Genomic DNA, 26,271 nt, shown 5'->3' on the forward strand with positions numbered 1-26,271 from the left:
TCCGCTTGAAGTATATGTAGACAAATTGTAAAGTAAGGATCTTCGAGGATGCAGCCAGTCCCTCCAAAGGACACCCAGTCTCACGCCTACCAGCAGAGGAATATCTGGTACGGTGATCAATCCTCGAGGCGTTGTCTTCAGACAAGTCCATCGCCGTCGCCGAGGTAGCTGACACCAGAGCAGACAACGGTTTAAGCATCCGCTTGAGTTCAGTCTCAATGGTCACCCGCTTAGAATCCTGCACTTTGTAAGAGAGCTGCGAGGAGCCCAATAACCGCTACATAGATTCAACCAAGACCGCCACGCTGTCCGCGAAAACCAGGCTGTGTATCTTGTAATCTGACTTCTTGGATTTACACACTTAGAAATTCGGATTAGATGACAATTTTTCAAAGACCGCATCTAATACAGCCACGGCGTCCGCCACCATAGGATCAGGCGGGATGAGTAACTCCGGCGATAAATGAAGTGCTGCAGGGTTGTTGGAATTAGCTGAAGGTGAAGGGCAGTACGGTAACCTGTCAGCAATCCACTCGAAGACGACTGATAAGGGTAGTTAAGTGCCATCACCATCGCCGTCGCCTCCTGCCTCCTCGTCGAAGTCCGGGCCAAAAACCTGTTCTTCCAGGTCCTCATAGGAAACGGAATTCGAATCACGCCGCGACGTAGGAGACCAAGTCGATGCATGAGCAGCAGATTCCTTGGACGAGATCCAAGGTGGTTCCGGCGACCGCAAACGCCGAGTTCTAGAGGAGCGTCGAGGTGATATGGACTGGGAGCGCAAGCACCGTCTTCACCTGGTAGTAAAGCGAGAGTCCTCATTCAAAGGGCGTAGCGGGGACCGAGAGCGCCGACAAAGACTACTGTGGAGGGTACAGGATCACCGACTCCCAGGGAACCTGGAGCGCGATCTGCGCCGAGAGCGCTCTGCCTCCAAGCGCCGAGCGCGCCCTTCATCCAACTGTCGATGTAAAACCTTTTCCCTGGACAACGTATGCAACACCCTGGGTATACGGTAAGGCGCAGGCGCTGGCGCTGGCATAGGGTCCGGCGTCGGCATAGGCGCTGGCGTAGGTATAGGCACTAGCGCAAGCACAGCCTCTGGCGCTGGCGTAGACAGACGCTGGCGTAGGCATAGGCATAGGCACTGGCGCAAGCACAGGCGCTGGCGCTGGCGTAGACATAGGCGCTGGCGTAGGCATAGGCGCTGGCGTAGTCACTAGCGCAAGCACAGCCTCTGGCGCTGGCGTAGACATAGGTGCTGGCGTAGGCATAGGCACTGGCGTAGACATAGGCCCTGGCGTAGACATAGGTATAGACACAAACACAGGCGCTGGCATAGACGCTGGCGTAAGCAAAGGCGCTGGTGTTGGCATAGGCGCTGGTGTCGAGATGTCGAGACGCTGGCATCGCAGCAGCACCGGGCGTCAGGAGAGAGCGCAGGAACCTCTGGACTTCCGGATGAGACAAGGCATCTGGATGAAAACAGATCCACGATGGAATCCGAGCGAGGTGGTTCCGGGGACAAGCGTACAGGCGTCACAGACGAACGCCCCATCCCAGGCGTCGGCACAGGCGTTGAAGGCGGTTGTAAGTCAGGGTCGTCCGGCAGAGATCCCAACGACGACTCTCGAAATCCGCCACCAATAACACCTCGCAGTACTGGCAGTGTCCGTCAAAAGAGCAGGCTAGAGACGCACAATCCGGGCACCAAGGGTGGGGATATTCGCCGATTCCTGCCCCAAGCAGATAGTGCAAAACTGGGGAGATATACACAGTTAAGTGCAACAAACAAACATAATAATGCGTTGAAACCAACGCAGGAGGTAGAAAAAACACCCCTATACCAGAAATGCAGCACCAACGCACCCCCACTATAAAGTAGGCACGCCCGTAAGCTCGTGACAGCGAAGGGCAAACAACCAAAACGGTTGCCTGCGTACATCGCAACGTGGCACGAAAAAACATATAAATGCAGTGAAACCTGGCAAAAATACTAATCGACATGGAAAACCACATGGAGGGAGAAAACCAGCAAGATATAATACCCCCACGGACGCCATGCCGCACTCACACACGACGCGGGCGAACCCACCCCGAAGTGAGAGAAAAAATAACACGAGGTAGCAAAGTAAGTGCAGTTAAAAGATAACTTACCTTAACACGCACACCTAAGGGATACAAACCATACCTACCCCTGAGGAAACAACTTTATTGAACCACAAAGTAGGTAAACTAAGCGAACCAAAAACGTCCGAACAGACGAACGCTAGAAGTAAAAGTGATTTTTGGATTGTTCGCGCTTGCGCGAGTGGGGAGATCACGTCACTTCCGTGACTACATTCGTAGATTACATGAGGTAGCCATCTAGGGAATGGCGAATCAACGACTGTCTGATCTCTTCTAGCGAAGCTTGAGGTAATATGCATAAGACCTATGGTAAGGTAAGTTAAAAATTTAGCTATTATGCAACATTCTGTCCCCTTGAATATCAAGCAGCATGTGATAGGTATTCGATTTGACTATATGATTATCAAGGGTTTGGGTTTTTTTTGCAAAGTTGGTGTTGCTTTTGGCATGTTTGGCACAGTGAAGATTTGATCAGTTTCCTGACAATGCCATATTATCAAGTCAGAAAAAAAACCCACTAAGAACTCCTTGCACATTCATGAACACAGAATAAACCTCCTTTAGAGGCCAAAGGTACACAGCCATATTTGGTGTGGACTGTACCTGCCATTGTGAGACATGTCATGGTCACACAAAGTATATCAAAACTAATTTGGGGCACATACAATCCATGAACATTTTGACAACCATAAATCCCTTCTGTGATGTTCAATCCATGTGTCTTGACAATCACGATGTCCATTCTGTGATGTACAATCCATGTCTGTCTTGACAACCACGATGTCCATTCTGTGATGTACAATACATGTCTGTCTTGACAACCATGATGTCCCTTCTGTAAAGCACAATCTATGCCCATGATCGCCTTTCTGTCGAGTACAATCCATTTTGTCTTGAAGTGAAACCTGGATTTCATGCCTTTTTGAACCTCACAAACCATGACTTGTCCTGATTTACCATCCCACACTTGGTCCTCATGGACAAAACCTTGAGAAAAACAATTCCTCTTTTCCATTGAGTCATCCAGATGCATCCATTCAGATCAGAAAGCCCAGATGGTCCAGGAGCAGGTTTGAGCACCAGTGGTTGTGTTCATCTGAGTAACAATTGCCTACCAGTTCAAATCTTGACAGTCACATTAGGAATCTCTACAACCTTGGATACATCTACATCTTGCTGCAGACAAACAACAATCCAGTACAAGAAAACCATCTCTATAACAGAATAAACTGTGATCATGGATTCCAGATACACCGTATATTACCGCAGACAAGTCAAATTTTGAAGACCAAATATGGTAGTCTACAGAAGAAGGTTGGCATATCTACTGCTAAGACCTTCTTTTCTGGTGACCAGTTAGAAAATGACACTGTGTTGTTTCGCATGAAAGATCAAGAAAAAACCAATGTCAGTGACATCAAATTTGTAATTAAACATCACTAGACAAGATTATTTTCCTTTTCAGTTCCAATTAGTTCTTGATAGACAATGCATTATGACTATTTTGTCAAGAAAAATACATCAAATCATTGTGTAATTATAATTACAGATTTTGCTCAATAAATCGATTACATGTACGATCAACACAAAGTTTATACAGACCCTCATGAACATAGTAAGCTGAAGTTGTGAGCGCACGAATGAAGCGAAATAAGCATACCATTTCACACTTGTTTTCACTGATGTTACTGAAAACTAGCGGTCAGTGGATGACTTGTGATCACCCAGCTAAAATAAATATGATATTGTGCAAAACAAAATATACACACATATCCATTTTCTGTCAACTACACTTCATTTCAAGGCGTGAGTAGACACAATATGATCGTGATTTCTGTTAATAATGTGGACCGAGGTTATAATTATCAGTAACTACAGCCAAATGTCTTGGTCATGCTTAAGACCCCATCCAAGGGGGTTGACTTATATAAGAAACATACCATTTGGATACTGCATTTAAGGATCATTTTAAGGGGTCAGCTTATCTATAAGATCGACATGTACGGTAATATACGGTACACAAAAAGCTATTTGGTACAGATGTACATCAAGTTTGTCCAACAAAATATCTGCTCTCTGACAGAGTCAGTGACAAGTCTGGTCCAACAGTCACAGGAGCATGGAGTGCATGTTGGTCTACTGGCCACCTCCTACACATGAACATCAGTGCATCAGCAACACTGCATAGGGGCCTGTACTATGCTGACTGAACAACCTTGATTACATTCTTAAGTTTCTCAATAGTCAATTGTGTTTCACTCGTCTTTGCTAATAAGTGTTGATTTTTTTCCACTTGTTCCTGAAAAGAAATAAAAAGAAGAAATTGAATGTGGATTATTTCAAATGTAGCCTGAGGCTAAAATCTGCTACCACAACAATTAGACAATGAGAAAGCTTCTGGGGAAAATAATGAACAGAGCATTTGACAGACAGACTTACATACCATGACTGCATGAAAAATACATCAGAACAACAGTAATTGTAAACCTTTGAAATATCACCAATCTACTTTACAGAAAAACACACAATCACCAAAAACACTAGCTTGCCCACTTTAGTTTCATATCCTCTTGCTCATTAATGGCAAATGTAATTTTCTGAATAAAATTGATATTTTATACGTATCCAGACTCATGCTTATTGCTTATCTCCTCTTCCCTGGCGAAGGTAGTGGAACACATGAAATCCCTTGACGTTCCCTTCTACAAGAAGCCGACGTACAATACACTCACCCACGTATAACCTCCCCTTTCCCGCACAACCAGTCAACTGACCTGCCATGCTCTTTACTCTCTACTTGTACATCACCCGACAAGAGAATTAAGTAATTCAGCATGTCTGTGCAGGTTAGCTGGGAGGGCTTTTGTCATGAGTCAGGATAAGTATAAAATATCAAATTTATTCAGGAAATTACATATTTGTCCTTATCATGACTCATGCTTATTGCTTACAGAATCTGACGGAAACGACGGTGGTTCAGGCCATGCTGGATTCTGCTTGCTGTCAAAATTATGTCCAATAAATTTCCCCCCAACGGGAACTTGTAACGGCGGTAATTTGGTCCTGCTCTTCTAATATTCAATGTAGATTCTGGGGGAATCACATCCAGTCGAATTTATCTTCAACAGAAGGCTTCGTTGACTGGAATGTGGTGACATCAAAAGTAACTAGCATCCTGCTAGTTTCTGATGCGACTAAATGTCAGGATATTGTTATGAAGACTAGTTGCGACCCCTCTTCACGATCAAGTATCTTCATTAAAAGTAAAGGGTCTTAATCACTCATGCTAGTCTGTTTAAGACGTGCACATGGACTTTCCACCATTATACTCCGCAGAGCGTCAGGCTTCCACAAGTCACGTGATAAACCAGATGAGTGAACTCAGCACCTTCGAGGAACTGTTAGTTGCTGAGCAACGACAAGAGGCCCAAACTGGTGAATGCCAGAGAAGTCCTCTGTGGCTATGTCTCATAGATAATGGTTGGCAAACACCGTGTTTAACTTCCAAAAGCAGCCCTCCATTATAGTTGATAGCGAGCAATTCCCAGCATTTGTAGCGCTAGTGTAGAGACCAAGGTTCTGACTTCATGTGGGTTGGAGGCTCACGGAGGATCCAATCCTGCTGCTTTATAGGCTCTCAATGTAACAGCTCTGATCTACACTGAGACAGTCAACCGCTGATAGCCGTAATTTACACTGTAAACGTGATTTCATCAACTGAGATTAAGTCTCGGTTGACAAAATAAGTGCTATATCAAAACACACTAATTACGAATAAACAAATTGTGATACATATACATAAACCAAATACCGCATACAACGTAATTATAGTTAAAGGACCGAATTAATTGAATAACTTATCGCCATAGTGGAGACTCCAGGTAACTCCAGCCGTTTCCGTCCGGCGATAAGGAAAGAGTGAAGAGCATGGCAGGTCACATGACCAGTTGCACGGGAAAGGAGAGGCTATATGTGGGTGAGTGTATTTTATGTCCGCTTCTTTTAAAAGAAAACTTCAAGGGATTTCAGGTCTTCCACTACCTTCGCCAGGGAAGAGGAGATAAGCAATAAGCATGAGTCGGGATAAGGAAAAATTAGATATTATCATACTGATAATCATACACTAATTATGTTATCACGTTTTCAGCTTTTCTACTTTGGGTGCGATTTTGCTTGTTTTTTCTTGTTCTCTTTTCTTTTTTGTTTATTTTTCTCAGTACCTACACAAAGTGCAAGCTGGCTTATAGGTTTGGCTGTACTATCAAAATCACGACTGCACTACAAAATGTCACTGGTTGTAAAACACAGTATAAATACTTGGTTAATCCAGGCATGCAGCACTAGTCATTTTGAACATGAACCAGAGCAGGTTGTAAATAGTAAAATCGCACTCGTCTCCTTCATAATTAAATACTGAACATTCTCAAGGCAAAGATATTTTTCAAACAAACAAAAATTTTGTCTTTAATTACAAAGCCCAGTATGATAAAACAGGCAAAAGAGTCACCTCCATACCTGATAGAGAAACAGTCACTGATTATATTGCAAGTCAAATGAACACAACAGGCAACAGTATGAGTAACACCATTTCTGTACAGATCTGCAGTACTGCATGCTGCATTCTGAACCATAATCAAGACAAAAGAGAAACAAGAAAATGCTTGCAGTTAACTCGTGGCCACGTCACGACACAACCACTTACATTAAAAGAGTTATTCAGCGATTTTGACTTGGCTTCCAGTTGTATTTTCTCAGTAGAAAGGTCGTTGGTTTTCTTTTGCAGCTTCCTCTTCTCTTCTTCTTTAGCTGCAAGAGTCACAGGACAAGGTTAGGTCAACAAGCAACAGTATGTCAGGTACACACTACATGCCAACATTATATGGAAGCTAATCCAGTTGACATATTGTTTAGTATAATGAGGGAAAGGCAGGGAATAGGTATTATATGGACAAACACAAAAGACACAACATAGCTCTCTGAACAGCAGCACTTTACACAGGGACTGCCTCAAAGACAAAGCTAATCCGAAGGTTAGAATATCACCATGACTTCAGCCACTCAAGTTGGTTCTTGTAAACTCAGTGTTCACAGTGTGATTCACAGATGGTCAGATGTAACTCTACAACCCACCGGCCCCTGTGTCTGACAGTATATTTTACAATGACTTTGACTGAAGTTGTCATATGTAACAAGTCATACCGGTTTCCTGTTTATAAATTTGACGTTTGTTTGTAACTTCAAACCCAGCTATAAGAAATGTTAAATCTGAGATGTGTGTAGAATGTTTTCTGTGGGTCCTGTGAATATTCAGTGGATCAGAAAGACATCTGAAACTCACATGACCCAATGTCCTTTTACTTTAAAACACCATTCATGAACACTGTAAAATGTGCCTAGATTTGTTCAGATTTTCTGCTGTGAACATCTATACTTTAACAAGTCAAGTGACAAGTTAAAGCTGGTAGAATCAAATCCTTTTCTGACTGTGAAACAGACATGGAGAGAGAAGGTGATGGATGATTGTGAGAATAAGTTTGTGAGTGATAGCAAGTATGAAGCATTCCAAGCCATCAAGGGTTACCTAATTTAATAATCATACAATGTTTCCTTTGAGAAGATATAAATGTAAAACAGCAAGTGAGGTTTCTTGCTTTAGTTGCAATGTAGGAATGTACAAGAGTGTGCAACATTACCTGCTTTTGTTGCAGTGTAGGAATGTACAAGAGTGTGCAACATTACCTGCTTTTGTTGCAATGTAGGAATGTACAAGAGCCAGAGTCTCTGCTGACCCAGCCCAATTTTTGTTTGATGCCTGAAACCAAGGGATCAGAAATTTCTTCACAATTTCACTGCATACCATCAGAAAATCATAGATAATTTTGAGGTGTCTTAAACTCCACAAATATAAGGTGCATCACATAATGAGATAATGATAAAAGAGACAGCCAACACAGTAACAAGTATCCTTACATGCTTAAACACTGACAAACCATGTTACAAAACATGTTGTAAACTCTTGTCTGAGAAGTGGTGATCAAATTATAAACCTTTCCACAGCTGTTCCTTTCCACATTGCTATAAAAAAAAGTGTGTAATAAACACGAGATATGAACTATCATAGTTACTTGCCGACATTATTAGTTGCTGGTCAAGGCACTTGCTGGATAAGGTCATTATGATGTAATAATTTTCTTTCTGGTCACCTTTCACCTTCTTGGAACCTACCTGTCAAGATTCAATTTAGAACTGGGCCCAGATTTTCGAAGCTCTCTCAGTGGTAAGATAGTGGTAAGTGCCATATGTTAACAATGACTTACGACTATCTAAGCGCTCAGAGAGCTTCGAAAATCCAGGCTCTGGTCTTCAATATAACCCATGCTTGTCGAAAGAGGCAACTAACGGGATCGAGTGGTCAGGTTAGATGACTTAGCTACTAATAGAATATATCGATTCTCATGCTGGTGATCACTGCATTGTCTGGTCCAGACTCAATTATTTACAGGTCCCTGCCATACTGCTGGAAAAATTGCTGAGTGCAACGTAAAACTAACTCCTTGAAACCCAACACATCCTACATTAAGACAGCCAAAGTGCACACCATTCTCAATAGTCCAAGCAACAGACAGTTAAAACTCCTTTCTCCACTCACCTGACACTTGGGACAACTCCAGGGACTCTGGGGTACTGTTGTTAGGGGTGGGTTCAGACAGTCTAGGTGATACACCATTCTACATGAGCTGCAGAGCAGTAACTCTCCTTCTTTCCCACAAACAGCACAGAAATCATCATGTGTTTCAGCCTGATGGAAAAACAGTTACGAATCTTATCATGACACATACAAGCTGTGAAAACCAAACCCGTGCAAAACAACAACTAACTTAATGCCAGAAATGCTTGAACTAGAGTCATCAGAAGATGACATATCCCCCGGCCCCCATGTGTTTGAAAGAACAAATCACTGACAGTTATTAATTGTTTTTCTAGACTAAGTTTAAATTGTTTCCATAGAATTCATGAAAATTATAAATGCCATATATCTGTAATCAGCAAAGTCACAATTTCAAGATCTGTCTCATATATCTGCCAAGCTCTGTTGAAAGATATGAAACGGTTTTCGAGTTGTGCTCTGGGAACGAAGCCCATACCTCCATTTTGAGACTAAGCCCGAAACGTTTCCATGGAAACCGAGAAAATAATACATCACAAAAACCTTTGGCACCACTTTGGGGTCTGCCACACATATCTGCCAAGTTTTACTGACAGATATTAAGAAGTTTTTGAGTTCTGCTCAACACTTTCTAGACTAGGTCCAAAATGTTTCCATGGAAACCGAGAAAATAATAAATCACAATAACCTGTAAATAGCAAAAAGCACCACTTCAGGTTCCGATTGATATATCTACCAAGTTTAGCAGAAAAATATGGAATGTTTTTTGCGTTCTGCTCTCAAAACGAAGCCCACCCCACCACTCTAACACCAAAATGTTCCATGGAAAAACAAAATAAAATAAAAATGCCAAAAATCTGTAAATGGCAAAAGGCACAACTCTAGGCTGAGATTATTATATCAATCATGTTTGGTCTAAAAATATTGAACGGTTTCTGAGTTATGCTCTGGAAACAAAATAATTACAGACAGACATCGACTATATCCCCCCGCATCACATACTGGGGATAAAAAAATGAACTAGCTGCAAAACAAGGCCACAGAGTTCTGTGTACAAGAATACAGCCCTGTGAGCCCAATCCCATCGAGCTGACCTTGGGTAACTGTAAGAATTTTATTGCTTGCAATAAAACCACATTCAAGCTTTCAGACATTAAAGTGCTTGAGTATGCCTCATTGGCAAGAAATACCCCAGATGTGTGACAAAAGGCTAATGACCATGTTGTCAAACTCAGACTGACTGCACCAAAAGAATGAATTATTAGATTTTCATTCCAACACAACACCAGTCTCACGTCTTTCACAACTTTCCCCATGGGACACTACCAAACAGACCCATCAAGATCAAGTTAAGAACTCATTTTTCAGCAAATAACAGGATTGGGTAGTCACATAGCTGGAATACTGCTGACTCACTCACTCATTCACTACCAAATACCCCAACACACATGGTTCAGTATCAACAGACAGTAGAGCATTCTTATGTAAACACTTTGTGCATATGTAAAGGTAGTTTTCAATGCAGTGTCAAAAGCCCAGTAAATATTTAGGATACGACTTATGAAAAAATTACAGTAATTTCCAGTTTAAGTAAACTTTTCCTCAGTACTTTTCATTACACTCCACCACTGAGTCTAACAAAATCTTATGGGAGGTCGCGTCAGGTAACCTTTGAGACTGAACAATCAGAACACAGCTTACCAAATCGTGCAAGTGCACACTCGTACATACATTTTGAACATTTTATCTCGAAAAGGTTCGTACCCGAACGATTCCAAATGCTACATAGCGTACGCTCACTTCTGGGTGATGCATACAGTATACATACAACCATGACAACGGTGAGTAAACAGTCACTGCAAAATAGTGTTTTGGCAATATTCAAGAATGTTATCTTGCCAAAATATTAGCTAATGGTAACCATGTCAACAGAAACCCCAAAGGGTATATACTGCAGGTCAAATAACTATGTTGTATGCGGATTTTTGAATGTGGGGAGATTTGTGTCAGTGACCTGAATATTTTGAAAATCCCTCCGATCACTAAATAGTAGCCATTGTCTGATTGGTCAAATCTATTTAACCATCTCGCATTTGATTGGATGGTCATTACTTGCTGAAAGGTTACCTGACGCAACCTTCTACTAGGTTTTGTTTGATTCCATGGTGGAGTGTAACGAAATTCACTGAGACTAAGTTTACTTAGACCGAGTAATTTCTAGAGAGCTAACCAGATATTCAGCTTCATTTATCTCATTTTCATGATAAATATAGATAGTGCTTTTCCCAGTGACAAATCCTCACAACATTTTGTTTTAACAAACCTAGTGATGCTCTTTGTACATAAGAAAAGGCAGTCACCCAGGTTTTCAACTGTTAAAAACACTCAATCACAGTCCTCACAGACTTACCTCCCCTGAACCATTGCGCATAATGTTGTTCTTGTACAACATGCCGTTGTGAGGACTGTCAGGTGTCGTTGGGCGGCTGTTGTTGGGGGAGGGACCATGTTTCGGAGGCCGGCCTGCAGGTAAGAACATCAGCATGATTGCTAGCCTTCTGATTGTAAAAAAACTTTTCATGGATTTGAAACTCAGTTTGAGATCCTGAAAAAAATCTGAGTAATGGGGGACTGTTCTTCATTGAAGTAACAAACACTCCAGCTAAACACTCCCAGCAGCCTTTGAAGTGTTGAACCTGGACCAGGTAATCCAGTGGTTTTCCAGTAAAAACATTTTAAAAAATTTAAAAAAATAAATAAATAAAAATCCAACCAGTCGGTGACACTAACAGCATCATATCATGAAAATGGGTACCTGGAGAGATTATTAACCTCCTAATGCCTTACACGCTGCTTGGCTTATCTAAGGTAATAATTCAGTGCTTTTGAGCAGAGCTACATTTGAAGTAAGTGCTATACAAATAAATAATAATGTTGGGAGTCGACGTCTAAAACCATAATCGATTATTGATGTCTTCTGTTGATCAATTATCAATAAATGATCGACTACATGTATGGATTCATTATGAACAAAAGACATGCTGATGAGAAGACGGTTACATGATCGCTTGTAACAAAGATGTCATATGACATGAAATCGTAACCGATTCTTCTTTAGAGATGGATCAAAAAACTCTTTAACAAAAGGATTTGGAAAAAAATGGAGTATTTGACTACAAATAAGAAGATACATCATGCACTATTTTTACAGTTAAGCGATACAAATGTCAATTGCTTGTGTGCAAAAATTGAGAAACTTTGAACTGAAGTTATGATCGAATTCGATGCAGAAATCAGAATAGAATTGATGTAACAAATATCACTTTTTCATACCATAGTACAAATATGAAATCTTTACAAATGCTTGCATATTCAAACATGTAACTAAACATGAGTGTAAATAATATATGCATTCATGCTAAAACAGTTACTAAGTTGTAAGCCAATACCTGAAGAAAAGAAAAAACTGCTCCCTGAAAGCAGACTTCCAATATTACAGGATCGTGAGCCTACCTGGAGGTATTTACAGATGTTACCTGTACACCAATCATTTATGTTATTCTTGAGGATAGTATAAAGTGCTATCGATTGGAAATTCTTCCAATTGACTTTCAAAGCTTGTCTAACAAACAATAAACCGATTATTTGATCGATTGGTGCATCACTAATGAATTACATTATTATCATTCTTATTTATATCATTAACTGAGAGTTTAAATAATTGCTGTTTGGCCAGAATACAGAAGAGAGGGTTTGTCAGATTTTCAGGCAGACAGATGATATTTTGTTCTATTTTTCATACAACTACACTATTGTACACCTTCCAAGCATCAAATGTTACCTACCTCTCGGCCTCTTGACACCTGGTGGCAAAGGGTTTAGCAGATAGTGGGACACCCTCTTTCTCTAATAAAATAAAATCAAAACTGTATTGTGCATTCAAGTAGTGAGTGGCATCTTGCAAGAAATTAGTCCTAATAATATTGTACATACTGTTACTAGGGCAACCACAGAGTGTCAGGAGTAATATCACAGTGTAGTACACACTATATCAGCTAAACTGTATCACAAACAACACAGCATATTTTATCAGCATTAACATGTTGTGCTGCATCAAAAATGAAACAGCCATGTTAAACTGGTGACTATTCTCCTACAGGAAGATACTTGTGTGATTCAATACCAAGAATTAACCGATAAAGCTTAAAAGGTTAAATCACTTAATTTTGCTAACAAATAAGGCATAATAGATACCTCAGGTTCAAAATTATAACTGAATTGTGGGTTGGCGGTAGACCTCCGTTTTCTCTCAGTTCTTTTGCATTGCAACTCTGAAATAGACAACCATTGCACTCAATCAGAGGCCAGGATTTATGTAGACAAGGGACAATTTTTAGCATTGCAGAATCAAGCATCTATGACATGTAATCCACAAAATAAAAGCACATAGTTAATACTTGTTGCGAATAAACGGCCAAAACTTGGGACTAGTTCCCTATGGATCTAATCATCTGTCAAGTGTGGTGACAAACAGGTTTTCACAATCCTCTCTTGAATCCAACTCTTTGATGGATGGTGGGTATAAATGATGCTGACAAAGACCTTTCAGACAAATCATGTAGTCCCCCTCATAACAATTCCACATGAATGTACAATGTGTCAGCATACCTTTTAATGCATCAGGAGTGACGAGATCCAGTGAAGCCATGAAGTCCATTTTCTGAAAGTTAAGTCCACACTTATCAACTTCAGCATAGCACTGCAAAATATACCAACAATATGGCAACAACCTGTGAATATGAGTCTAGACCAGACAATCCAGTGATTGTGGTAATGAGTATTGATCTACACAATTAGCATTATAATAACAAGGTCAGAGACCCTGAGCATCTGATCCTGTTGGCAGTGGTCTGTAAATAATTGAATCTGGACCAGACAATCCAGTGATCAACAGCATGAACATTGATCTACACAAATGGGATACAATGAACAGGGGCTGGGAGAGGCAGGGTCCATGGGCCATTGTGCACATTAGAATGAAAAATGGCCCATTAAAATGTTGAAGCTTACTATTGATACAAGGACAGTGGCCCATTCTAAATCCAGAAAATGGCCCATTGTCAAAGTTCTCTTTCCCAATCCCTGAATGAATTGTGTCAATCAAGTAAACGGACATGACCACCTGATCCTGTTAGTCCCTCATAGGTTACTGACGACCAATTCTAACCCAGATCAAGCTAAGCACAGATTGTTGAAGACCAGTTGCTGCCCTAATCTTCACAAGTCGGACTGTTCTTTAAATGAAATAGCTATGACCCATTACTTATCCACTCCATACCTGCTTCTGTTCTGGCTTGACCTGCTTCCTCTCCACAGATTTCCGGGAATCTCTGGTGACATCAGAGTCAGACACTCGTCTCTGTGGAGCTGAATTTGGGGGAGGCATATGGTTCTTGCTATTGACTAGAACAGGTTTCTGGCCCTGGAAAATCAATGCATGCATAAATCTTCAATTGTTTCTTAGTTACTTCATATCCATAACAGTAAGATTCCAGCGACAAAATGGCAACCTTCTATAAACTGATTAGGACCAAACTAACAGGTGTCACGGTACAATGGCACACAATCGGTGAAGTCACTAGACCACCAGGTCTCCAAATATGTCTGCCTGTTCAACAAGTCTGAGATACTGGAATCTCCACAAAAACTTTTCCAACTAACATGTCAAGAAATATGAGCATTTCTGAATGGCGACATAAGAACACATAGGTAGAGGACACTTCAATGTGAGTATCAACACTGTCATCCTGCAGAAAAGCCAGTAAGCACAATATACATAAACTTAATACATGTAAACATGGCCAATGTTCCAATAGCCACATGAGATTTACCATTTAACAACAGTCACGAGATTAGATCCAAACTTGGTACTGTCATTAAGATATGACGTTTTCCTCATGAGCTAAGGATCTGATCTGTTTCTGTAGCAATCATGTTCTACAAGCATTACCCGCTGTTATCACACAGCTGAATGAATGGCATTTTGTGCCTCTTCTCAGCATTATTAGATTTCAGAAAGGATTTCAGTTATAAAGTCTAGTCCAGACAATGTAGTGTTTGATAGTGTGACCAGTGTGTATAAAGACTCTTTCCCCCATCAAGTAATCCATTCCAAGCCTGTTCAGTCACATCTTCAATCAAACGTTGGATACAGGAAATTACCAACATGACAATATGAGATCCAATCTGACTGAAAAGGCTATACCAAATATAAAAACGCTGATATCAGCTTCTTTAATAAAACATGAGAAAAGATTTCAAAATTGAAACAACAAAAAGAGAATGCATCAGTGTTAACCATGTTCATTTAACCAATGCTTTGATTTTGTATACCATTATGATTAGACGATAAACCTACTGGCTTTTGAAATTAGAGGTAGTTTATACAATCATGACAGCTCTACATTTTTTTAAACACATTTTGATCTTGTTTGACTGAATACTGTAAATCATTAAATCTGTCATTATAATAATGCAAGAAGAGTACACACACATTTTTTCTCCTTAATAAAATGCTCTCATTAATTTCATGGTTTACAGTATTTGTTGCTATGGATGTGAAGTATTTTTTGTATGTATTAATACCTACTTCTGTCTTTTACACGAGTAAAGTCAAGCCCGCCATTACCAAATCCATTTTTTAACACATATGTGTATTTTCTAACAGCAAAAACACTGTAATCTATCAATGTGTTTGGGGTTAAGTCTTTATTTTTTGGGGGGTGACCACTATATTGGGATGCAAACAATAATAGTGATTATCAGTAAACAATGCATAATTGCACATGGACAATCAGACCTTTAAAACATAGATATAATCCTCTGAATGACCTTAACTATTATTAACCAATCACAATCCAGTATTTACTAAAATCAAGGTAAAATGATAAAAACCTTGGCGTTTCCGCAGTAGCTCACCTGGACTGCTTTGGATGGAGCTGAGCTTACGACAGGGTACTGTGGGACTCTGATGGGTGGCGAGCTACCCCGTGGGGCCAGAGGCTTCAGTGCAGGTTTGATTGGCACCTGAGTTGGAGTTGTGGCAATGTTGTTGACAATGTTGTTGACGATGTTGTTTACTGGTTGTTGTTTGGTGGTGTCGAGGCAGACTGTGAGGTCAGAAGGTTGACAGGCAGTGGCCGACACAGGTAGCACCACAGCTTGACATGTCTGTGGGGAGAGGATCTACTGTTTCATATTATACAGTTTCCAATGGATGGCTGGATTAAACATACATACTGTATCTTATGTATTTTATGACAAATACCCAAGTGCAATCCACTAGAGCAGTTTGGGGGGATTCTCATTATCTCAACCACCTATTATCAGTAATGACCAGAAGAAGTTCTCAGCATGAGGTTTCTCAAGAGCTATTTAAGCAAACTAACGAAGGACAATAATGTTTCACATGAACATGTCATACATATCCAAGGGTTTCAATTTTTTTTTTCAAATATTTTTTTTTTCACTTGGAGAAAGGAACTTGGCTTAACTAATTTTCCACTTGTCCTGATATTCACGACATTATCATAATGACAAAATTATGAAAGCATATATCAACATGGTATTAATGTTAATGTTTACTGGACTATTCATCAAAAAGTGATAAAGAGCCAAGAAAGATAAGCCTACTTTATTATCATTGCGAAATTTAATAGCATCATTTAGAGCAGATATGAATTGACACCGTAGATGGAAATTGTCTACTAGCCCACTGACAAGTAAGATACCATTATTTGATTGCCCGCATTATTTGATTGCCCGCAAATGAAAACTGGTTTGTCCCAGGTGTCAGGCGATGAGATTTTTTAACCCCTGTGTATCCTTCTTCTTAGCAATTGCAGTGAATTTAATAAAGTTTTTGGTACAGTTGCAGAATACTGGATACCATGTATCACACCCTTGCCTAATGCAAACCCTAAATCTTACCCAAACCCTAAACCAAACCCTAACCCTAAACCTAACCCTAAGCCTATCCAAACGTAAACTTGCTTGTTTTCAAAGATGGCAGAAGTTATCCCGTATTCTGTAATCTTGCCCAGCTATTTACACAACACTGCATCAGTTTGATGATTTTCACAGTATACGAGTTAAAAACACCAAGGAATCAAGATTAGGATGACAATTGCATAACTTTCATGTTTATAACAAACTGGATCATAAGAACACATGGGTAGAATAAGCAATGTGAGGACACATCAATGTGAGTATTAAGACTGTCATCCAGCACATAAGCCAGAAAGCACAATGTACATAACCTACATACATGTGAACATGGCCAATGTTTCAATAACCCTGTGAGATTTACCATTTCTCAGCAGTTTGGGATTAGATCCAAACTTGGTACTGTCCATAAGATATGACGTGTTCTACAAGCATTACCTGATGTTTTCACACAGCTGAATGAATGGCATTTTGTGCCTCAGCATAGTATTATAAGGTTTTGGAAAGGATGTCAGTTATCAAGCCTCATTCAGACAATGGCGTATTCTGTATTGGACACTCAATCAAAATCCACATTATTAGGGGTGAAAAGGTATAATGTGGTTCTACTAAGCATTGTTCTTTGCCTTCTGTTCTGTATTACATAATGCAATTTTGTTTTTTAAAAAAAGCTTTCATATCGTTACTTTATTTACAATTTCTAAATGTAAAAGCGTATGTGTTTCTTTTCTTCATTATGACATGCCTCACATAACAGATCAAAATGAACTGACCTGAAGGCTTTGTGTTGTAATACATACCAGTATGTGGTTAGAATCAACCATCTCAACATATAATGAGTTATACAGTTATGAAAAATGAAAATCTGTGTTCACTTCAGATCCTTATAACAGTGCTGTAGATCTATTCTTGTGCATTGTGTAACCCTTCAACAAGATATAGACGGTAAGGGAGATTACTTAATGATTCGAGTGTCATCAGTGTGTCACAGGAAATACGAAGTCTCACAGGCATAAGAAAGGTATTGTCAGTAATGGTGTCAATGTGAAGCACTGATGTCAGTGGATGTCAGTCATACATTTCTGTGGGTCTATCTCGTCTTCGGCAAAGATGTTGATGGTATCCATTCATTTGATATTAGGGTCAAGACATACACGTTAAAACAAGCAATATGCAAAAATAATCCCAAAACTGATTCACATCTTGCATATAAAATTCATGCATATAAAACTTTTCTACACGTTTATTGATTTATCATGTTTAGATGATCAGAGAAGATAGGAGTGGCAGGGGTCAAACTACATACCTTCAGCCTAATGGACACATTCAGTATTGTGTGTTTTGACAGCTCTGCAAATGACACAATCATTGCAACCATATGTAAGTAAACTGTATATGTCACAAGTTAAGAATTTCCCATGAATAATCAATAACCTGGATGTCTGTGATAGCCTCCTGTTTGTCTACTTTTCATAATAAGTTGTATAGAAACAGCTACATGACCAACTCACCTGTAGCTTGGAATGAGCTGCAGGCACAGTGACACTGAAAGTGGTTGGCAGGATAACAGCCTGGGCCTGCACCTGGGTACATGCCACTAACGGAGGCTGTCCCACAGGCAGTGCTGTCACAGGGGGTGGGGGTGTTGGGGCTAGACTTGTTGCTGGAACAGACACTTGCACTGCGATCTGTGTTGTAGGTACTGCATTGGATACCTGTTTCTGAACCAGTTCCTTCCGTAAACTCTGCACAACAGCTTTCTGAAACAGTCAAACAGTTGCATTTTACAACAGTGCAGACTTAACAAAGCTAAGTGGATTGATAGGCAGTAATATTACTTGACATTCCATGTTTTGTGACATAAACCTGTTGGACTATGAAGAATCTATGAACTGAATTCAACTTGTTTCACGATCATTCCCAAAAGCTAATAATAGTTGTAATCAGTTTTCTCAACTACTTTGATAGATAAGATTTAATTCATCTTAAGTCAAGGCAGGGATTGGGGATTTTCCCCACTGAAATACAAAATATCCCACAAATTTTAACACGGGGAGAAATTCCCATTACTTATGCATGCTTACAATATGTAATAACACAGAAATATACACTAATTTCTTCTGAAAATGAAAATGTTCAGATTAAGGAAGATGGCCATTTGCTGCAGAGTGATCCATGTCAAAGTATGGTTAACAGAACGATATAGATGAAATCATGTGGATAGAACAGAAGTGGCTTAGTGATACAATTTTAACATCTACTCAAGATAAAACTGTAAAAATTTGGGTTCTTTTTTACAAATTACAATCTATACATTATCCTTCCAAAGAATAAAGATACACTCAGAGGTTAACAAAACCCAGGAGAAGATAAAAACAGACTGAAATTTATAAAAATACCATTCGTCTGATGGAATTTATACCATGCACAGACATCAAGACTTGTGTTGAGTTCCAATTCTGACATTAGGTCTTGGTTGTGTGACCTTCCTATTTGCAAACTTTACTGTGGCTAACAGTTTCTGGCTAACTGCTAATGGCTAACTGCAATGCAAATCCATCCACCATGCACCTAGGAACAAATTCTAGGCCTCCTACATTCACAAGTGTCAGGCAAATACAATTTATCTGTCATATGGCCTGATTGGTTTTGTCTAACTTTATTGTAAAGTAAGAGCAGTCTTTGTTATGTTAATTTTACCATTCTGTGGAAGTTTCAACTTTCCTTTGTGTTCTAAAACGAAGTTTCAAGGGAATGTAGCATCACCATCGAAATTTAATCAAGCTATCAAGAAATGATTTAGGATGTTTCCACCTCTGATCAGGAATGATTTGACCTACATGACTACACAGCCTAATTAATTAAGAAAACAAAGTAACATTTTTCAATATCTTCACATGGCTCGACCATTTTATCCTTTTGGCAGTATATGGCTTGAGACAAGGACTAACATATACAGTGCTTGGCTTGGACAGCTGATATGCCTTTGAACAGACACTGGGCATGTCCTATTCAATGGATGCAGCACTATGGAACAACAAACAAAATTATGGGACATATGGCTTTCCATAACACAGTCTCAAGAAGAAACAAATGTAATACAACTCACACAAAATGCACACACCTACATGATAACAGACTTCTCCAGATTCATTTATCAAACGGACCATGGTCCAAGCCTGGTCAAAGTCTAGCAACAACAAAACACTGGACATAAAACTGGAAGAAAAAAATTGTAAAATATCATGACAGAAACATTCTTGATTGTCATGTAACACTTTACTGCTTCCACCCAACATGCTAGAAACAACAATCTATCGGTTACACGTAGTTAATTAACAAGGAGCCAAGACTGCTCAACAACAAGCAACAGCTGTTGGGATACAGTTGAAAATTTAAGATTGATCATTGATTGATTAATGATCAATCATGGATGAGAAAAGAAGCAATATCAATCTTAATGAGTGTTTTGGATGTAAATGAGAATACACAAAGGCCTGGATTATTTCAGAAACTTGCACAAGGTGCACAAAGGCAAACTGGAGGATTTGGAATTGAACAGTCTTGTGGATATTGTATCTCAATAATACACATAACATTCATTAAAAACTATCATAACAAAACTCTTCACACAATGTAAGTGCAAGTAGCGAGTTCTGCAACTTTGCAAGGTTAATGCAACTATTAGCACATCTGAATTATGGATGTCTGTGTTTACCTTTGTATAATTTGAATTGTTTTAACATTATTGCACCATGGAAAAATGCAACACCAACATTTGTTGTAACTGAAGTTAACATGACAATAGCTTCACAAAAGAATCAACATAAAACAGTTGAGAAATTACGTGGTTGATTGGTTTGTTGTTTCATCATTGCACTCAGCAATGTTAAAGCTATATGGTTTAGCTATATAATCCAGTGATCAACAGCATAAATAAGCACAATGACCAAATTTATCAGAAACTATATTGTTCTGAGATTGTTTAGAGTACAGTAATTATCAAAGGCTAGATTCCATAGGTGTGACATCAAGGAAACAGTATAGAAGGAGAATGCTTTCATGAAAACCAGTCACTGATTGACACTACCATTAACTTGAGACTTAAAGCTCTACCAAACTCTAATTTAAAACTCCACAAAACTCTAATTTGAGAGTTTTTATTCAGATAAATTTTGGCATTTTTCATTCCAACAATGCCATGACATTGCCAATGCCAACAACCTACCCAACTCTTTGCTTAATAAGAATGTGATTGAGTACAATGTTTAGAACAATCCCTGTCAGAATCATTGTGTAGTAACGTAACTATTCAACAAGCAACAAAGTTGATCTACTATTGTGAAATACTCAACATGAAAAATGCCCCAAGCTGGGATTCTGCAAAATGCAAAAAGCACTTCAAAGATAAAATGTCCATCTATAAATGAACCTCCACAAGTAAGTGTTAATGGGCCAGTGAAGATCGGGCTTAGAATTTGTTTTGCTTTTCTTAAGAACCAACTAACAAGATTGGTTGGTCAGACTTGCTGACTTTGTTGACACGTCATTGTAGCCCAATTGCATAGATCAATGCTCATGCTGTTGATCACTGGACTGTCTGGCACAGGCATGCCACACACAATAATGTACAGTAAATCAATGGGAACACTGAACAGTAGTTATACTCCATTTCTGCCTTTTATTTTCCATTTGGTAATGTAGTCCTCTTGCTCCTGCTTACTCTTTATTACATAAAGATACGCCTACATTGTATGCTGCAACTAATGTACAAAATGTTGCCTACCACGGGCAAATTGTTATCTGACCAGCTAGGCTGTGGTGCCAATCCAATTCGGTTACATAAGTGAGTGAGTGAGTGAATGAAAGTGAGTGAGTGAGTGAGTGAGTGAGTGAGTGAGTGAGTGAGTGAGTGAGTGAGTGAGTGAGTGAGTGAGTGAAGTTTAGTTTTATGCTCCATTCAACAATATTCCAGCTATATGGCGTCCGGTAGTAAATAATCAAATCTGGATGATACAATGCAGTGATCAAAAGTATGAGCATCAATCTACGCAATTGGAAACCAATGACCAAGTCAGCAAGTCTGACCACCCAATCCCATTAGTCACCTCTTACAACAAGTACAGGCGCATTTAGTGGCAAGCATGGGTTGTTGAAGACCCATTCTACCCTGATCTTCACAGGTCATTCCATTACACAAAAACATCTAATAAAGACAAACACCTATTGGTTAACGTTCATCAACACTCCAAGTATTTCCATAATACACATTTTCATGACTGTCATCAATAGTAGTTCAAAAGTCTTCATTTGGAAAGTTACTTAAATATTCATATCTCTTCAATTCCACTCTGTGGAGATCATACCTCCAGCAGATTCTCAATATTGCATGCTTGTGAAAGAAGCCAAATAAAGAGGTAGTATATATGGATAATGATGATGATGATGATGATGGATGATAATCTGTCACAAGTGTCTACAATCTATGAGAGCTAAAACATGAGACCCAGATACATAACATGTACAGCTACCATTCGCTGACTGTAGAGCTGGCCAGCGTTTAGATGATTATCTGTTTACAAGAAATGGTCAGTATAACCAGCATGTGGAATATACATTTCAAACAAGCAGCAAATCATTTCACTTTGCTAACATCAACAGTGTTTGAAATTAGGAAGGATGATGAGGTCCATGCACTTCACTCCAAATCAAAATATCTTGGGTAGGGTTTCCTTGGTATTAGAATTACAGAACCCAAAATCTGGACTTATCAACTTCAGGTCTATGAAAAGGACCCTCGATTTCTATTGCAGACAAAACTGTGCATAGTCAATAAACCTACAGTGACTAATAAAGTAACATCATGTCAAATAAACAGGCCAAGATTTATGACATAGGTTAGATGAAAAATCATTTGGATGTACTATTACACTTCAAGCTGAACATACACAACTGTGTGCATTTGTGTAGCTGGGCTATGGAAATATTTCATTCACATGTAAACAATTGTGAGGATGGACGCAACAGATACTTGGAAACATCCCCTCCATTTTGTGAGTCACAAAGGCACAGCAGGAACGTACTGACAGAACCTGGCTATTGATAAGGTTCATATGTGTATAGTGCCTCTCAAATGGCCCTAGACACAGCAGTGTGTCAACATCATTACTACACTGCAACATGCATGCAGATACTTGTGTATATAATACACAGTTTAAAGGCCATGAATGATATTCCCAGGAGTAATTCAATGAAAATATACACATGAACATCCTCATGATGTATATATACTTAAATAGTCAAAACAAATTTCAACTAATGAACAGCATGAACCAACACATGGATTTAAATGGAGTATAATCAGAGATGCCTACCCCGAAGTGTTGCAAATAGTAGTTTTAAGTTTCAAAATTAGTAGTTTGACCATAAAATTAGTAGTCAACTAAATAAACAAAATCATGATGGATTCCGAGAAAAAATGAATGACATTACTGTCACATGGTTAATTAATTTCCGCGGGAACTAAATGTGTCAAATCACAAAGGTATAGGAATCAGCTTCGCCAAAAATTAAGTTTGTTACTTGCAGTCATTCCAGTTCAAATGTCATTAAGTTTGATGAATGGAAGGTATGTGAAGTCCGAAAATATATTTCATTATTGAAAATATATATTTTTGTCTATATATCCAAATTGTAATGCATTTTATTCATATTTCATAGAATTTCTACTGGAATCATATTGGCATAGTTTGAAGTTAAAATTCGTAGCGACTGAGATAAAATCATAGAGGTTGGCATCTCTGAATAATATACAGGTATGATTTCTGGTTTGACAGTCGGTGATTACCTGCATGAGACTTATTGATCTGAAAACACAACCAAAGTGACTGCATGATCTTGTCATTTACACTCAGTGGTGACAATGAAATAAGGATTACCTTGCTTGTGAGCCAGATGCCATTGTGCTAAAACAGGATTGTGTTATTCCCATCTTCTGCAGTTTTATTTATTCATATGTATTATCAAGTTTCCTTAGATTACTCTTTAACTTCCGATCTGCTATAAAAAAAATCACCCTTGAATGCATGGACTAACCAAGTTATTGAAACAGTTCTAAGGTCTCCATGTAACCTTCTTGATGAAGTTGATAAAGAGTACTGAAAGTCTGTGAACTACTGCAAACCATGTGACACCTTCCCAGCGGAGTGAGTGTTGTAATATGACACCTATGCATGATGATCTGCGCTTGGAGCCATGGAGCAGCCTTATGTTGAGTTGGCCTGACAATGGCAGTATGTGATAGAGAGCTGTGTCTGTACCTAATGATCAGTGTGATTCATGATGGTAGGACAGGCCTACGGAAGCTACTGCTGCTACTCCTGTGTGGCCATCTTCTCAAGGTAATCAATACACGGTGGTGGCCGAGGACAACGCCGACGACATGCAGTACATGCATCACAGTACTGGTACACCAGTATACAGGCACTTCCCCTACTCAGCTCTTCAGTCTTACTCCTTTACATGCACTTTCCTTTCACATAATTCACCTGCTTTTCAGTTTGAATTTCAGTGTGAATATGACATACTTTTGATGAATAATTTCCTGACATTACACATATCCACATATCAAGTTTGACTTCCAAACAGATCATTCTGTGCAAGTGTTTTGCTTTCTAAACCAAGGCAGGATGTATGTGTTGTCTTCTTAAAACATGGTGATGTTTTTACCCATGCATCTTTTCAGAAAAAACGTAAATTTTCCTCACTTTTATGTAAACCAAATGAAAGTTAACTTATAGAGAATTAAAAATTTACATGCAACCTTCATGATTTGCTTGAGCTTATACCTGACCCAGTGATTCTAAACTGTCGCCAGGTCTTTGCTCATTCAAATCTGGAGGAACAATATTATGAAGATGATTTCTTCTGATGGAAAACCAGGAAACCTTCAGTGTGAGATGGGAACAGAAACATGTTCTGAGTTCATCTACAAACTTTGAGTTAATTATTGGAGTGCTAGCCACTCTGTCACATCAACCTAATACATTGAACAATTTTTTATCATTAACTCTTTCAATACAAGTTTCAGTGAAACTCTGAGGCGAAGGCCATGTTTGCTGTACTACTTAAATACTGCATTCATACCTATTGAAGTATGTTTTAAAAAACGTAAGTACATGCAAACATGCAACAGCATTAAGCATCAAATAAATGGCAATAACGCATTCTTTCTTTCTTTTAAGCATGTATAACAATAAGCACAAAATCTACTGTAACAACCCCATAGCTGAATATCTTGTAAGTGTTTTTTTTTTGTATATTTATTCAGCTCATTTCATAAACCATTATTGTGCATACAGGTTATAAAATCACCCTGGCTTCATGTACATTACTAGTATATATATATATCCTGTATATATGTTAGTTGCCATTCACCTGATGAAGGGGCAAGGAAAAGCCCAGAAACCTGTATACAACGCAGAAGAAGTGGACATCCATAATATTGTGTCTTATTCTTCTCAAACACTGTTAAATAGGTATGATTTTACAAATAATATGCCATGTTTACAAAAGTTCATGTTACTTTGATGTGGATACATTAAATCAGCCTACAGCATTTAAAGACACATGATCTCATTGTCAGTGTACCAGCAAGCTGAGTGTCCCATAGCTTAAGTGCTCCAAATATGCCACCTTTTTGTTCTATCATCACAGTCTGCAACATGGTAAGAAGCAAGGAATACAAGGCAGAGAATGAAACTAATGCTTAGTCTCTGAATAAATAATTTTGATCGAAACAAGCATTGTTATTAACGTGATATAATCCCCCACTGCAAATTATCTAATTAAACCTAAAAAGTAATGAAAATGATAGTAGTAGTTTAAGATAAGATGAAGTTAAATGTGCCTTCCCAAGATGAAGCTTGGTGATGAATTAGAAAATCAGGGGACCAGTTCTTGAGATATTGTGTTGACAAGCCAAAGCATGCAGCTTAACATGCTGAAATCATCGAAGTGTCTCTGTGACCTTGAACATTAAGTGAAGGTCACCAAAATCTACAAGGCCCTGCAACTTTCCTAGATGAAGCTTGATGTAAAATGTGAAGAAAATCCAGATAACGGATCTTGAGGTATCTCACTGACAGGCTTAACATGGAGCTTAACATGCTGAAATCTTCAAAGTGTCACCATAACCTTGAAAATTAAGTAAAGGTCATCAAACCTAACTGGGCCCTGCATTCTCCATAGAATAACTTCAGTGTTGAATATGAACAAAATTCTGGGAATGGTTCTTGAGATATCTCGCAGACAAGGGTAACAGGTTAGTCCCCTTTTGACCTTGAAATGAAGGTAAAGGTCACCATGACTGAGACCTGTCTCTCACTATGATGAACCAAGGCTAGGTACCAAATATGAATTATAAGATAATATAATATAAGATATTCCAATTCGTACACACAGCATGATGG

General features: G+C 39.1%; 1 protein-coding gene across 2 annotated transcripts in view; it reads right to left on the minus strand.

The window, feature by feature from the left end:
• Nucleotides 1-4,259: 4,259 nt before the first annotated feature.
• LOC137261052 (PHD finger protein 21A-like) overlaps nt 4,260-26,271 on the minus strand; it is a 42,550-nt gene continuing 20,538 nt past the window's right edge. Inside the window, exons 4-14 of one of the 2 annotated variants that reach the window (XM_067798716.1) lie at nt 18,313-18,561; nt 15,776-16,027; nt 14,136-14,279; nt 13,466-13,517; nt 13,052-13,128; nt 12,643-12,703; nt 11,208-11,320; nt 8,780-8,929; nt 7,870-7,942; nt 6,833-6,936; nt 4,260-4,429 (exon numbers count right to left, since the gene is read on the minus strand). In XM_067798716.1, the coding sequence (XP_067654817.1) occupies nt 4,328-4,429; nt 6,833-6,936; nt 7,870-7,942; nt 8,780-8,929; nt 11,208-11,320; nt 12,643-12,703; nt 13,052-13,128; nt 13,466-13,517; nt 14,136-14,279; nt 15,776-16,027; nt 18,313-18,561 (1,377 nt within the window). In that variant the 3' untranslated portion in view covers nt 4,260-4,327. Of the gene's footprint in view, nt 4,430-6,832; nt 6,937-7,869; nt 7,943-8,779; nt 8,930-11,207; nt 11,321-12,642; nt 12,704-13,051; nt 13,129-13,465; nt 13,518-14,135; nt 14,280-15,775; nt 16,043-18,312; nt 18,562-26,271 lie in introns of both variants that reach the window. The other variant, XM_067798715.1, reaches the window with a different exon arrangement.

The sequence above is a fragment of the Haliotis asinina genome, chromosome 14 (genome assembly GCF_037392515.1).
Source record: "Haliotis asinina isolate JCU_RB_2024 chromosome 14, JCU_Hal_asi_v2, whole genome shotgun sequence".
Lineage (NCBI taxonomy): Eukaryota > Metazoa > Mollusca > Gastropoda > Lepetellida > Haliotidae > Haliotis > Haliotis asinina.